The following is a 14,594-nucleotide window of genomic DNA, read 5'->3' as shown; positions in this document are numbered from 1 at the left end:
TGTTATAACCATAAAATAGTTGAAATTACCATAAAAATGATTCAAGTGACTATAATTTTATAGTTATATTTTGGGACAACCATATTTTTTATGGTAATTTCAACTATTTTATGGTTATAACAGCTATAATTATAGTCATTTTAGGTTGCCAATTATAACATTTGTTGCTGGAACTATATATATAGTTACTGTTATTATTATTATAGTAGTAGTAATCATAATTATAGTAATATATAATTATAGTTACAAATACCAAACATTTTTCTCTCTGTGCGGCTGTACTGTAACTATTAATCTTCATAACTCGAGATTTACTTAATCAAAAGATACTTTGTTATAGGGTTTTAAAAAACTCTTGACATCGGCTATTAGATTCTAGAATAAAAAGTAGGATGTTCCATTTAAAAAAATCGATGTGACCTTGATCTGACCTTGGCAGAGCCAAGGTCAAATTGATATGATCAATAAATACATCTTTTGGAATCCCACAACTTTGGTCTGAACATATTTTCGATTGAATCTTATCCTGTGGAGATAAAAAGGGTGTACGGGTGGTCTAAAACACCCTGTATATAGAAAGTTAAAACAATAATTAGTAACAGGACTGCCACGTCTTGAAATATTAAGACGTTAAATTAGGTATATACAACTCAACATAAAATAGAGAACACTTTCGAACACGCTCAAAATTGCGCAATATTCAGAACAGCGTAATTCGGTGAAAAATTATCGCAGACCAAAAATCGGAAAAGTATTCGAAAGTGTTCCCTATTTTTTGTTAAATAGTGTATATTCAATTATGTATATTCAAATAACTATTCATATTGTACATTCAAATAGCTGTTAATAGTTATATGCTTACCCTGTCATCTTTTGTTCTTTATCAGTGTTTTGCTTCTCTTCTTTCTCTTGGATTTCTTTATCTTGTTTGTCTTCCTCCTCTTGGACTTCTTCATTTTGTTTCTCTTTCTTTTCTTGGGTTCCTTTATTTTGTTTTCCTTCCTTCTCTTCGATTTCCTTATTTTGTTTCTCTTTCTTTTCTCGATTTTCTTTATCTGTCTGTTTTTCATTGGTCTTCTTTTCTGGATGAAGTTGTCGTATGTCGCTCGATGTACAAGTTGTATGAGTCGCCAAATCAACTAAGCTAGAAGCCGAGATAGTCGATGTACGCTTCGATAAACTTTTCCATATAAATTTGGATTTTGCTCCTCCGTGACTCTCAATTGATGAGAATGACATGGCTCTTTGCGCAGAAGTCTTATAAATAAAATTATATGGCTCTCTTTAGTCATTTGTGTTGAACATTTTTTGGTCAATTTTCATTTAATATTGTTCAAATATAATTGTATAGAAGAATTGAAATTTGACTGACAAAGTAAAATAGGGATTTTAGGGTTCAATGAATTTTGTCACTTAACAAAATTTTGAACCTTAACAATTCTTAACAGACCTTAATCAGCATTTCTAAGCCTCTTTCTTCCTTGAGACTACAAAGACTGCTACATTTAGTCTTAAAAGATAAGTGGACCACGTCAATAGTTGAACGACGATTCGACAGCGCTAATTCCTGAGAAAATTTTTGTTCTTTCTCGCGCGCTTTTTCCGCACGAACATCTTCCAGCTTCTTGGCATGCCATTCTACGGGATGTATCATCATCATTCCAACGACGCTATGAAAGCTTATAGCGCCTATTACACAGGTCTACAAAAAAGGGGGTCTTGGATGTTGTCGGGAAGCTGTGGGTCATTTCCGAAGTAATTTTCTGCGTAGAATCCGAATCTGAAACCAGAATTGGCCCATCACGTCAGGATTTTGAGATATTAGGGGATATATACTCGAAAAATGCGTTTTTATGCTACTTTAGAGGTTATGTACAGGACGCAACCAATTTTTTGGGTCTTTTGTGCTATTTGCATCATTTAGTAATATTCTTACCCTTCAAAATGAGATATTGATCGACTACCTACGATTTTTTTTCGCCAAGTTACGGGCATTTTAATTTAATGACTCAACACATGATTTACAAGCTACGTGTGGAGCCCAAGACTTATCTTGATTGGATATCGAAATGTTGAAGTAATTGCGGTAAAATGATTTCACATTATCTTCAAGCTTTATCCTGTTCTTAACAAACGTGAAACGACCACAAATATAACAAAAACTGTTAGGATCATTTAAACACTTACGCGGGGCCATTGTTAAGACAGCAAACAGTCACAATTGTGACTGTTTATATATTAGGACCTTGAATAACGGACAGCGCGTCTTGTGCGCTGCGGCTCTGAGTGCAAGGCGTCTACCAACTTTAAACAAATCATTAGTTTTAAACTTATTAATGCAATGAAAATGAAACTTTCCAGAACATTTGTTCATATCCGAATGAACAACTTTCTCGCTGAAAGTTTTAGGATGCTCGAAATTCGCTCGATAAACGAAGCACCTGAATGCATAAAAAAGGATATTTTGCAGGTGTGTATAAAAAAAATAATAAGTTGTTTGTTTATTGACAAATATCGGTTTTTCTTTCTTCACTAGACGTGGAAAACTCTAATGATCATAACTTCGAAAATAGCAAAAAAACGCATTTTTCGAGTATATATCCTCAAATATCTCAAAATCCTGACGTGATAGGCCAATTCTGATTTCAGATTCGGATTCTACGCAGAAAATTACGTCGGAAATGACCCACAGCTTCCCAACAACAAAACCTTGTTGACCTGTGTTATTGCCGCAGTACCTAACACAAATGCCAAACAAAAATGAATTATAACAATTCTCCAGAACTTTATCTTTGTAACACTTACCGCGAAAACCGTAGATTGGTAGCATCTTTTCACTTAATATAGGATAAATAATTCCACCGAATGCAATGATGACTTGCGACGCGTACATCACCTGAAAGAAAGAGAAAACTTTTTAATAAACGGAAAGAATTCAACATTTTTAAACAGATATAATAATTAACCATTAATTGACTTACTTTTGCTCTTTTCTTTACAAAATACGAGTTGAAAACTGTGTTGGTAACTGTAAAAATTAGGCCCAATCCAAAACCTTCAAAAAAACTGATAATAGGTATTTGAAATACGTTACTGATAAAGGCTAAGGCGATGTTAGGTAACACATGGAAGAGTACACCTGCGATTCCGACCAGCCTTAAAGAATATCTCTTCAGCAATATATTGGTGAACACGCCTACAAAAATAATTTTTTATGTTTAAATGGAAAAAACATAAAAGCATAAATAGAAGAAATATTTTTTTGCCAATATGAATAAAAAATGCTGTCTAAAAAATATAACTTTCTACATAAACTAAGAATCTCAAAAGTCTGAATAATTTTTATAATAAATAATAATATCATTTTTAGACCGCGCGTATGTGAGAGACACAACCGATAAATTAGAGCCTTATACGGTCGAAGCTAGATCTTGAAATTTTATAATAAAATTTATTATTTCTTATTTATATCATAATTTAATAACTATTAATTATATATTATCTTTAAGTTTCAAACATCTGCATTTGCAAAATTTTATTATTTTCAGATATTATATTATCAAGATATTTTACACTAATGATATAATAAATAAATTTGCTTATATAATAATAAAAGTTAGATGTGTGGAAATTCTATTTATTTTCTTATTGAAGGATTTTATTTAACTTATAATAAAATTTAGTATCTTGGATCTTTTATTCAATGTAAAGACCTCCGTTGACAGTAAAGTACATTTCTTCACTAAAAATAATACACTGTTAAGTTAATAATTTCGATATATTTCAAGAAAGTGCATAATAACAGACTAGAGCGTTTTTTTTATAAACAAAAATTCGACTACATTTAGAAATTCGACTACATTTGTATAAAAGTGTCAGTGGTAAAACTTGCAGCAAAAAGCTGATTGACTTAACTAACATTGATAAGAGCGGAAAAATAACGTTTATTTCGAAAACCACTTTATCTTCTTATCATAGAATGCAAGTGTCTCTATCAAGAAAAGTTTTTTTTTTATATCGAAGAAAAGAACAATGCAAAAAGTATACATTTTTGCAAATTCACTATTTACAAATTGTTTCTATTAAATGTATACATAAATTTTTAATCAATAAGTATGAAAATGTAATTTACATTAATCTTTTTTTTAATTTTAATTATTAAACATGTTACATGCACTTACTGGCAATAGAATAAGTGATCGCATAAATGGAATTACCGATGCTTGTTACCGTGCCCGCATACCCGGAATCTTGCAAGAAGTCATCAAAGATTATGGCAAATGTTGATGCTTGGCCTACTATAATGAACTGGAACAGCGAGAAAAAGAATTGTTATTAATAATTATAAGTATGGCTCAATTAGAATAAATCAATAATTAAAAGTAGGGCTACGAGCCAGTTACAAAATAAAGAATATTTAATAATCTTTCATACAAACGTTTCGACACCGATCGGGTCATTTTCAATGTAAACAACAAGAAATATTATATAAATTATATAAATCGGAATATTCGGTCGAAACATTTGTACAAAAGATTATAAAATATTCTTTATTTTGTAATAATTCAATAATTAAAAGTAGGGCTCGTAGCCCTACTTTTAATTATTGAATTGTTATTAATTTTTCATTACATATCTGTAGCCATAATTCAACAAATTTGTGATAAAAAAAGTTTCTGAAATAATTTTTAAGTTAATGTTACTTGAAGAGTGATATATTCGAGAATATATCTATTTCAATAGCTCAATGTGTGTTGAACAATACTTCATATCTACCATGCATTATTATTAAACTGACCGTAATTAATATCATGGCTAGTGCAATCATCCATCCCCAGCCACCGTCTGGCGCCAAATCTTCTAGAGTAATTTTATCCTCTTCATTTATCGGTTCTTCTTCCTTTTCAGATATACTATTTTTTTCTTCGATATCGCTGTTGATAGTGTGCGTATCTATTATCATTCTATCGACTTCTGTCATCGTCATGTTGCAATAATCGTTACCCTAATTTATTTGAGACATTAAAAAACATCACGATTTCCGCAAAATAAGATAATATATTAAAAAAGTTATTTAGCCAAAGATAAATAAATCATAAATACGAAAATAACATTTAAATATTGACAAATGAGAAGGGTTACGAGCCATATGCAACAAAAGACATTTTCTAAAAAATTCCTATAATATAAAAATAACAATAAAATAATTTAACTTTAATTGAACATCGCAAAAGAGATAACATAAAACGCATATTTAGCATTAAACTTAAAATTAAAACATAAACTTAAAGTTAAAACAGACAGTTCCACCTCGGTCGAGTCATTTTCAATGTAAATAATCCAGTAAATTATATAATATGTATAACAAACGCATTCCTTATCAACGGTCAAATGATAAAATATTTTCAGTTTAAAAGATTCATTTATCGTGAAAGTAGAACCAACAAATTATTTCTTATCTACAATCTTACAACAAATTAAATTACAATCCTTTGCGTAACAATTATAATGATAATCATATATAGATATATAGTATATTAGTGCCAAATTAATTACAAATATATCTACCTTGAATAAACGTAGTGATAAATCCAACAAAATTAGAGAAACACAATAAAGCTGTCACAAATTTAAAAATTTAGCCATGTTAGGTGTATTTATAAGAACAAATGTATCTCTCTCTCTCAAACGGTGTCAAGCGACGTTATGAGAAGGAACACAAAGAAATAAAGGAAAGTAGGGAATACTAGGAGGAGGCAGAGAACAAACTAAGAAGGGGAAAGAGGTTGAATAATGTTGAGGCATGGATCCGGCAGAGAATCTGTATCGTTCTGTTTGTTCAACCCATGTTTCTGTCTTTTGATGTGAACCATCTCCGATATCAATCTCTTGTTATAAGAGGTTTCGATATCCAGAATCTCAACGTTATCCCAGCCAAAACCATGATTCTGATCAATACGATGATTGGTGATGACCGTCGGAGACTTTGATCCTATTTATATCAGAAACATGTTCACTCAACTTCGTCTTCAACTGCCTCTTCGTCTGATCTACATAACTGACATCGCAATCATCACAAGAGATCTTATAAATCACATTTTGATTACAGAAATGATCCAACTGGTCTTTGCACTTCTTAATAAAATACCTTAATGTATAATATTCGGTATAGAATATGTCAATTTACAACGGCACCTATTAGCAATTGGAATAAACTTTTCAGATTAATTCATTTAAAATTTGTGACTCAGCTTTATTGCGTTTCTCTAATTTTGTTGGATTCATCACCACGTTTATTCAAGGTAGATATATTTGTAATTAATTTGGCACTACTATACTATATATCTATATATGATTATCATTATAATTGTTACTCAAAGGATTGTAATTTAATTTGTTGTAAAATTGTAGATCGGAAATAATTTATTGGTTCTACTTTCGATAACAAAATGAATCTTTTGGATTGAAAATATTTTATCATTTGACCGTTGATAAGGAATGCGTTCGTTATACATATTATATAATTTACTGGATTATTTACATTGAAAGTGATCCGACCGAGGTCGAAACTATCTGTTTTAACTTTAAGTTTATGTTTTAATTTTAAGTTTAATGCTAAATATGCGTTTTATGTTATCTCTTTTGCGATCTCTTTTTCAATTAACGCTAAATTATTTTATTGTTATTTTTATGTTAAAGGAATTTTTTAGAAAATGTCTTTTGTTGCATATGGCTCGTAACTCTTCTCATTTGTCAATTTGTTCTCATTGAACCTCTCTTATTTAAAAGTTTTTTTATTTAAATATTGTATTTTAATTATTATTAAAAACAAGGAAAAAATTTAAATAATAAAAATATAATATTTTATATATTCGAGTCTGCCATAATATCTGATAGATAAATAATTTATAAAAATCAATTTAATAATTAATTTAATAAATATATAATAAATTATTTTTAAAAATATCTAATTAATATTGTATATATAAATAACAATATCAAATGTAATAAATTAACCGATAAAATACGTTGATTTAAAAGGAATTGCCAAATGTGAGCCGACACCAGTTGTTCGTGTGTAATTCAATGTGTATATTAAAAAATGTGATTACAGACGTTTTCAACCCTATTCAGTGTAGAATATGTGTTTAAGATAAACAATGCAACCAGTCTTACATCCTATATATACAATAAATTTAATTATATTAGCACATTAGAGTTATAGCAGCTGGAATGGATTAATTTAATCTATTGCTAGATCACAAGGAAATGTTTGAGTCTTCGAATATTTTTTGGTTTGTTCATTCAATTCGCTGTGAATTAGTTTGTGTGATCTAACAATCAATCTCTGTAGTTGGTACTATAGTTCAAGATTTTGTCATTAACACTTATAGGCATTCGCAGTTTTTATGTATTGCTCATTTGTCATATATCACGAGGCATTATAATTATGCGCAGCATTTTCGATTAAAATCAAAGTATTTCAATATTAGATCGAGCTAGCTGTTTCCGAAGTCGAATGCTATAAGTTGAACACCGGTTTTAGTACCCAGACAGCACACGACATCCATTGGACATCCAGACTTGGTTTTAATCTGGTCCAAACATCCATGGACGTAGTACGAATGTTTTAAAAATGTACGTTATTCAACATACAAAGTATGTTTACATTTGGACATTTAAAAAATGTCCATTTCATGTAAAAAATTTTCTAAGCTACTCGCATTGCTTTCGCTGACTTGACGTTAAAATTTTTTAAAAATCGCAAGGAGTTTTATTTTTGTTACCTCCGGTAACGAAAATTTACCAAATTAAAGCTTAGTTCAGACAGTACGCAGCAAGCGGCAAGTCGAGCAGCTTGCTACTTGCAGTGATAAGAATTTGGAATCTTTCGTTTCCAACGTGCAGTCAGCCAAGGCTGCGTTCAGAATCATCATTTGAATACACCCAGGTGTCGTGTTATCCTTGTTTGCATTCATGAACAACAAGGATAAAACAATAACATCTGGGTGCATCCGGACGACGATTTTGAACGCACCCCAGTCAGAGACCAGTGGGGAGAATAGAATACCAGAGTCTGGCCTATAGTGGAGAGGATGGCTAGTAGAGATCCTCAAGTAAGAGATACGCGAAGAGATACTAAGGGCCGATTGTTCTTTCGGTAAAGTTTACTTGTTATAAGTAAATCTGGCAATCTGCGTGATGGGGTAATTTTGCTACTTATCTAACAGGTAAATTTTACCAAAAGATGGAACAATCGGCCATAAGAGAGACTAAGAGATACTAAAAGAGATACAACGTAAGAGATACTTGAGGGTCTCTAATGCGCTTAGTTCACACTAGACGCGATAGGCGATATCTTGAGAAATTGACTTGAGAAATTGACTCTTAGTAGGATAAAGACCTGTTTTTGACATTCACCTGGAAAGGCCAACACAATAGATTTCAAATGGATTTGTCTTCTATAGATCCGTATTCTGACGCAAGACCAGATAATGCTAAGGTAGTTCATATCCATTTAGACCTATTCGTCGATTTTAATGAAACAGTCCTTCGCGGTAAGGTCATTTTATTTATAGAAATGACATCTGGATATGACCAAATAATTTTAGATTTCTACCAACTCAATGAAGACAAGGATAAGATAAGTGTCACAGATTATCTAACTGGCGTTAATTTAGAATATGCCATCACTAAAAATGTTAATAGTTATGGAAGTAAATTTACTATTCAGTTACCGTTGAAATATAAACATGATGTAAATGGATATAAATATAAATATCGCTTGGATACATATTATTTCCATTATAATTATAAAATTCAGATTGAGTGTGAAACATGTAAAGGTTCTTCTGCACTATATTGGCTGAGAAGTGACCAAACTTCTGATGGTACATATCCTATGCTAATAACTAACAACAAGATTTCTGTACCAAAAGATTTCAATTTCGTTACAATATGTGGGGTTATATGTAACCAAATAATAAATGTTGAAGACCGATGCAAACACATATTTTTTGAAACGATTCTGATGCCATCATATACAATGATTATTATGATTGCTTCATTAGAAGATATACAATATGCTCCGTATGATAATGTCACTTTGTGGGCTGAAAATAAATTTATTGAACAAAGTAAAATAATGTTGGTAAATATTATTCAATGCTCACAATGCCAAAGCTTATCTGACAGGTAAACTTTACCAAAAGATGGAACAATCGGCCCTAAGAGAGACTAAGAGATACTAAAAGAGATACAACGTAAGAGATACTTGAGGGTCTCTAATGCGCTTAGTTCACACTAGACGCGATGGGCGATATCCAATGAAAGCTCTACTTTTTCTTACGCGATGATGTAAAGCAGAGCTCTCATTGGCTATCTATATATTCTTATAAGAATGATTTTGTCTGGATTGTGGTTTAAAATTTGTTTAATGTATAATATTAATTTGGTCCAGTTTTAGTCCATTGCGTCCTAAATTAGACGTTTTTAAGAAATCCAAAATGGTAACACTGGATGTTTTCGAAACGTTTTTAAAATATCCATGGATCTCTAATCTGGACGTTTTTAATATATCCAAAACGTTCAACATGTACGTTTTAAATACATTTTTAAAACGTTACTGTGCTGTCTGGGTATGGACTTATGTAATAGGAGCTTATTCTCGATAGAGAGTTTGGACCTGTGTCTGATCAGCCAATATATTTTGAGCTTAAAACCAAGTTACTTTTGTTTAGCAAAAATGCAATTTTTGCAGGTAAGTTGCCGAGCAAGGTGAATTCCAAGTATTTAAACGTACTTGCGGTATCTGTTGGTTGTTTAGGTTTAGGCTGACCGGAGGACATGAATCTCTTCTTGTTATAAAATGTGACTTAGATGCATTTTGACTCATTGATCTAAATACGGCATTTTTTTAACCAATATTGAATTTCAAATAAGTTCGATTGTAGGAGCTGAGAGAGTCAGTAACGTAATTATAATAATATATTTTATTTTTAATTATGATAGGTGCTTTTTTAGAATATTTTTTAAAATATCAATCGTTTATATAAATATATTATATATTGTGGTATAAAAAGGATGAAAAATGACAACGAAAAAATTAAACACTGATATACACCTTGGAAGCAGAAATATAACGGTGTCACAAGTAAAGAAGAATTATAGGTTTTCTACCATCTGCATCGGAATGTTGATCGCAAACACAGATTCCGCGATATCAGTTACTAATAACTTTTAATTCAACGATAGAAGTGAGAAAAATATACGTAATACATGTTAACTTTCGCAGTCGGTTGAGAACTTACGAACTACTGTATAATTGTTAGCATCTTTTTCACTATCCATAGCATTCCTCGCTATACACAGTTCATTATAGCGATACGGAGTCAAATTGACGTCACGTCACCATTAGTGATACGGAGTCAATTTGTCGTACCATAATTTCCTACAATTATGGTCCTACGCCACAACTATGGTCCAAATACCCGCGCGCATGACAATACCGATATTTAAAATATGAGCGACATCTGGTAAACCATGTACGTACTAAATGACAGAGCATAGATTGAATGATATTGTTATGGTATTGAAATGCGGTCTGTTCGCCTTGTTTTTTCGTTAGTCAATGCGAGTTATCTATTGCAATTAACCTCGTTATCTGCAAACTTTCTCGACCATCGGTTATCACGACAAGCTATTCTGTGTTCTCGCTGGTCTACATATATGACAGGTAATTTAGTGTTTTTACATTTAATTAATATTTCTACAATTATATCTACGTATTTTCATTTTTATTGGATAACAATTAAAAAATGGTACTTCAAGTTCAACTATGGTCCAATCATTTTTGTGGACCATAGTTGTGTTCCGACTTTTGTTTTTAGTTTTTACGTTCCAAAACTTAATTTTATAGTTTTTGATGGCGCCGCCGAATAAAATTATTCGCAGAAAAGTAGAAGGAAGGCCCTATAAGCCATATAGTGACAGAAATTTAGAGCTATGTATAAAAGCTATCACCAACAAGATGTTGACACAACGAGAAGCCGCAGAAAAGTACAAAATACCTCATAGTTCATAATACTTAAACTAAAAGCACTGCGTGAAAATAAAGTAAACTCACTTGGTCGCCAATGCATCTTCTTACCTTCAGAAGAAAAAGCGTTCGTCGAGTATACTACATCCATGTGTAAATTTGGATTTCCGATAACTTTATTCGACCTTAAATATATTGTGAAAATGTATTTGGATAATCTAGGCAAAGTACCAGCAAAGTACCAGCATTCCATAACAATTTACCTGGAAAACGTTGGGCAGAATGCTTTTTAGAACGTCACAATAAAGAAATATCGAAAAGGTTTTGCAGCAACATTAAACGGGTTAGGGCCATCGTAAACGAAGAAACAATCAGCTCTTTCTTTTCACATTTAAAGAATGAAATCAAGGACGTGCCGCCAAACCTTATTTACAATTACGATGAAACCAATTTAGTCGATAATCCCGGCAAAAAAAAATCTTGTCTAAACGTGGATAATATCCTGAAGCAATAAAAAATTCAACCAAAGCTGCTGTGAGTATTATGGTTTGTGGAAATGCTGCTGGAAAGATGTGCTCACTATATGTAAACTACAAGGCTGAAAAGATGTGGGACACTTGGACTGAAGGAGGTCCCCCAAATACTAGGTACAACAGTTCAAAATCTGGGTGGTTCGATAGCTCTACTTTTGAGGATTGGTTTTTTTCAATCATATTGCCAGTTTTAAGAAGGAAAAATGGAAAGAAAGTTATAATTGGCGACAACTTCAGTTCTCATGTCAGCTTAAGGGTCCTAAAAGCTTGTGAAAAATAAAACATTGCGTTCATAGCACTTCCCGCAAATTCCACCCATTTGACGCAACCTCTTGATATAGCTTTTTTTCGGCCGTTCAAAACCCATTAGCGATAAATACTTAATGAGTGGAAAGCGACGCCAAATGGACAAAGAATGTCAACACTCCCAAAAAATATATATTTCCTTTATTGTTAAAAAATTAAATTGTATAAACTACATATAGAATAACAAAAGTGTTTAATATCATTGTCTGATCTTTCTACAGAATATATCAGAAAAAACAATCTTTTGAAAAGCTTTATTTTAGAAGTTATAACAAAAAATCTAAAAAATAAAGTTATTTTGGACCCCCCGTAGTTATAGGAAATTACGGTACCTCTAATAGCACACTTTATCCTGGAAATATCCTTAGGATGTTTAAAGGACATATGGACGCCTTCTGGACGTCTTCAGGACATCTCCTGAAGATCTGTACTGTTAGGGACGTTACCGTTAAAGATTAATAAAAGTTAGTTACTAAATAACTAATGAATAGCTAATTCATTGCAACTAATGACAGTACAATCAGTATATTAAAATAGATTTATTAGTTACTAGTAAAAAAACTCATCAATATTTGTCTGATTCTGTCAAGTTTTATGTTGATCCATAATTAATAAAATTTCTATGTGCAGTCCAGTTTAGCCACCAGTTAGTTGATCAATTATCCTCGCTCATTTAGTGCCTATTTGTCATTACCAGTTCACCATTTCTGTAAACTTGCATATAACAGATAAGAAATCTGTGGCTACCATGTGTGATTTGCAATGTACGTAACATTTAAAGATGCATGACAGATAAGCGTGGCTTTAAGGTAAAAGATCTCATAATGCTACTTTTATTCAATTCTGTATAATTCTTATTCACGAGAAATTAAACTCTTCTATTCATCTGTCAGCGGTATCACTTATACATATAATAACATAATGATGTTCTGTATTGACTGATTACAAGAAGTCAGTTACTGATAATGGTCATCAGTTGACACAGAGTTTTAATGATCGGTTTGTACATTATTCTAAAAAATTGGTTAGACACTCTCTGACAACCGAAGTTACCCAGATGTCCAATTGGTTTTGAAAAAGTAACGGTTAAAATTTATAGTATCCTACCTCCTATTAATTAAAACGAGTACCATTTGCTCGGAAAATTTGATGATATTCGTTAGAAGAATGGATTCAAGGTTCGCTATAAGCGGCTCCAAAAATGAGTTTAAATGACATTTTTTCTTAAATTTTTTTTACTTTTTGCTATGTACGTGTGAATATACGTAAGTGGAATAGAAAAGAAAACTTGGATCTCGATTTCAGTGGTGGATGAGGACATTTTTTTATTTATCTCTCTCAAAGTTCGAATTGCATTTGGGTATGATTACGGTAATCATACGTCCTTTATTGTAAAGGACAGTCCTTTATTTTAGATAGCTATCCTTTAGAGAGAGACTTGTTTGTTTCTTCAAAACTCAATTTTGACCTTTATTTTCCAATATCGTCCTTTACTATCCTTTATTTTGACATTACGGGAAATTTTTTCTAACTGTGAGAAAACCCAACTTACAGTTGAAACACTTGAAGCTTGCATTTATACAAAATGAAATTTTGAAATGAATTTTATGTTTAGAATATTTTGAGTTTTTTTATAATGATATTTACAATAATACTTTCGTCAGAAAAGTATCATTAAAAGCCTCTTTAATTTTCGTAAAAAAAATATTAAAAAATTGTATAATACATAAATATATAAATATAATAAAAATATATACCATATTATAAAATATATAATATATAAATGTAACATACATAAATACTATTTGTTTTTGTTAATTTTATATTTCTTAATTTTTTAAATTAAATTTATTCAAACTAGTTGTTTTCATTTTTTATTTTTTCGAATCTTTTATTTCAGATTAAGGGTTCCAATACAGTCGAACCAATTTCAAACTATCAGAAAACTGCGCATTATCTCAAAATTTGATTATACTGTGCAATAAAATTTTATAATGCATGGATTTTTGACAGTCATGAACTGATTTGAAAACATGTAGGAAAGAAGTCCTAAAATTTTCAGATTTGTTCTTTATTTTCTTTAAGAAAATATGGTCACCGTAGGTATAATACACTTATAAAGTTGTACGAATATATGTATGTACAAAATACATATACCATATTTTCTTACTTATTATACATTTTCATTAATATATTATTTATTATACGTTTTCAACGAATTGAAATTTGAAAAGTTAAAAATATTTTATTGTAATTTCCTAATAAGTTTATTACAGTTTTTAAGTTGGGAGTTTTGGGGGGATTATTAATATTTCAAATTTGATTGCGTTGAAAGTCCGACAATCATATCGGCACGCAATTATAATTTCTGAAAATTAATTCATTTAAAAATGAATTTAAAATAATTCAACATCTTAACGTTCAGACTATTATTGGCGCTTCTTAATGTATTTTATTGTAAGTTTCACTATACTATAAGGTAGAAAAATTATAGAAATAAATAGGAATCGAGAATTTTCCTTTCTATTCCCCTGATGTATATTACTCATACATATTTAGGAAAATCCAAAAAGTAACAAAAATTTACCAAAAAAAATACATTTAAACCTATTTTCGGAGCCATTTAGAGTGGACTTAATTTCATTCTTTTAACAAATATCATATTTTCCGAGCGAATGGCATTCATAGTTAATAGAAGATAGGAATTTTTAACCATT

General features: G+C 31.0%; 1 protein-coding gene across 1 annotated transcript in view; it reads right to left on the bottom strand.

Annotated features, from left to right (window-relative positions):
• LOC108721880 (uncharacterized) overlaps positions 1–5,033 on the bottom strand; it is a 6,587-nt gene extending 1,554 nt beyond the window's left edge. The window contains exons 1-7 of the mRNA XM_018446666.1: positions 4,799–5,033; positions 4,182–4,308; positions 2,982–3,196; positions 2,806–2,896; positions 2,710–2,738; positions 1,451–1,702; positions 863–1,257 (exon numbers count right to left, since the gene is read on the bottom strand). Of these exons, the coding sequence (XP_018302168.1) occupies positions 863–1,257; positions 1,451–1,702; positions 2,710–2,738; positions 2,806–2,896; positions 2,982–3,196; positions 4,182–4,308; positions 4,799–4,987 (1,298 nt within the window). The 5' untranslated portion in view covers positions 4,988–5,033. The remainder of the gene's footprint in view (positions 1–862; positions 1,258–1,450; positions 1,703–2,709; positions 2,739–2,805; positions 2,897–2,981; positions 3,197–4,181; positions 4,309–4,798) is intronic.
• Positions 5,034–14,594: the final 9,561 nt, after the last annotated feature.

This window comes from Mycetomoellerius zeteki, unplaced genomic scaffold (assembly GCF_001594055.1).
Source record: "Mycetomoellerius zeteki isolate Tzet28-1 unplaced genomic scaffold, Tzet1.0 scaffold188, whole genome shotgun sequence".
Classification (NCBI taxonomy): Eukaryota; Metazoa; Arthropoda; class Insecta; order Hymenoptera; family Formicidae; genus Mycetomoellerius; species Mycetomoellerius zeteki.
The sequence above is the reverse complement of the archived record's forward strand: the minus strand, read 5'-3'. Positions and strand labels throughout refer to the sequence as shown.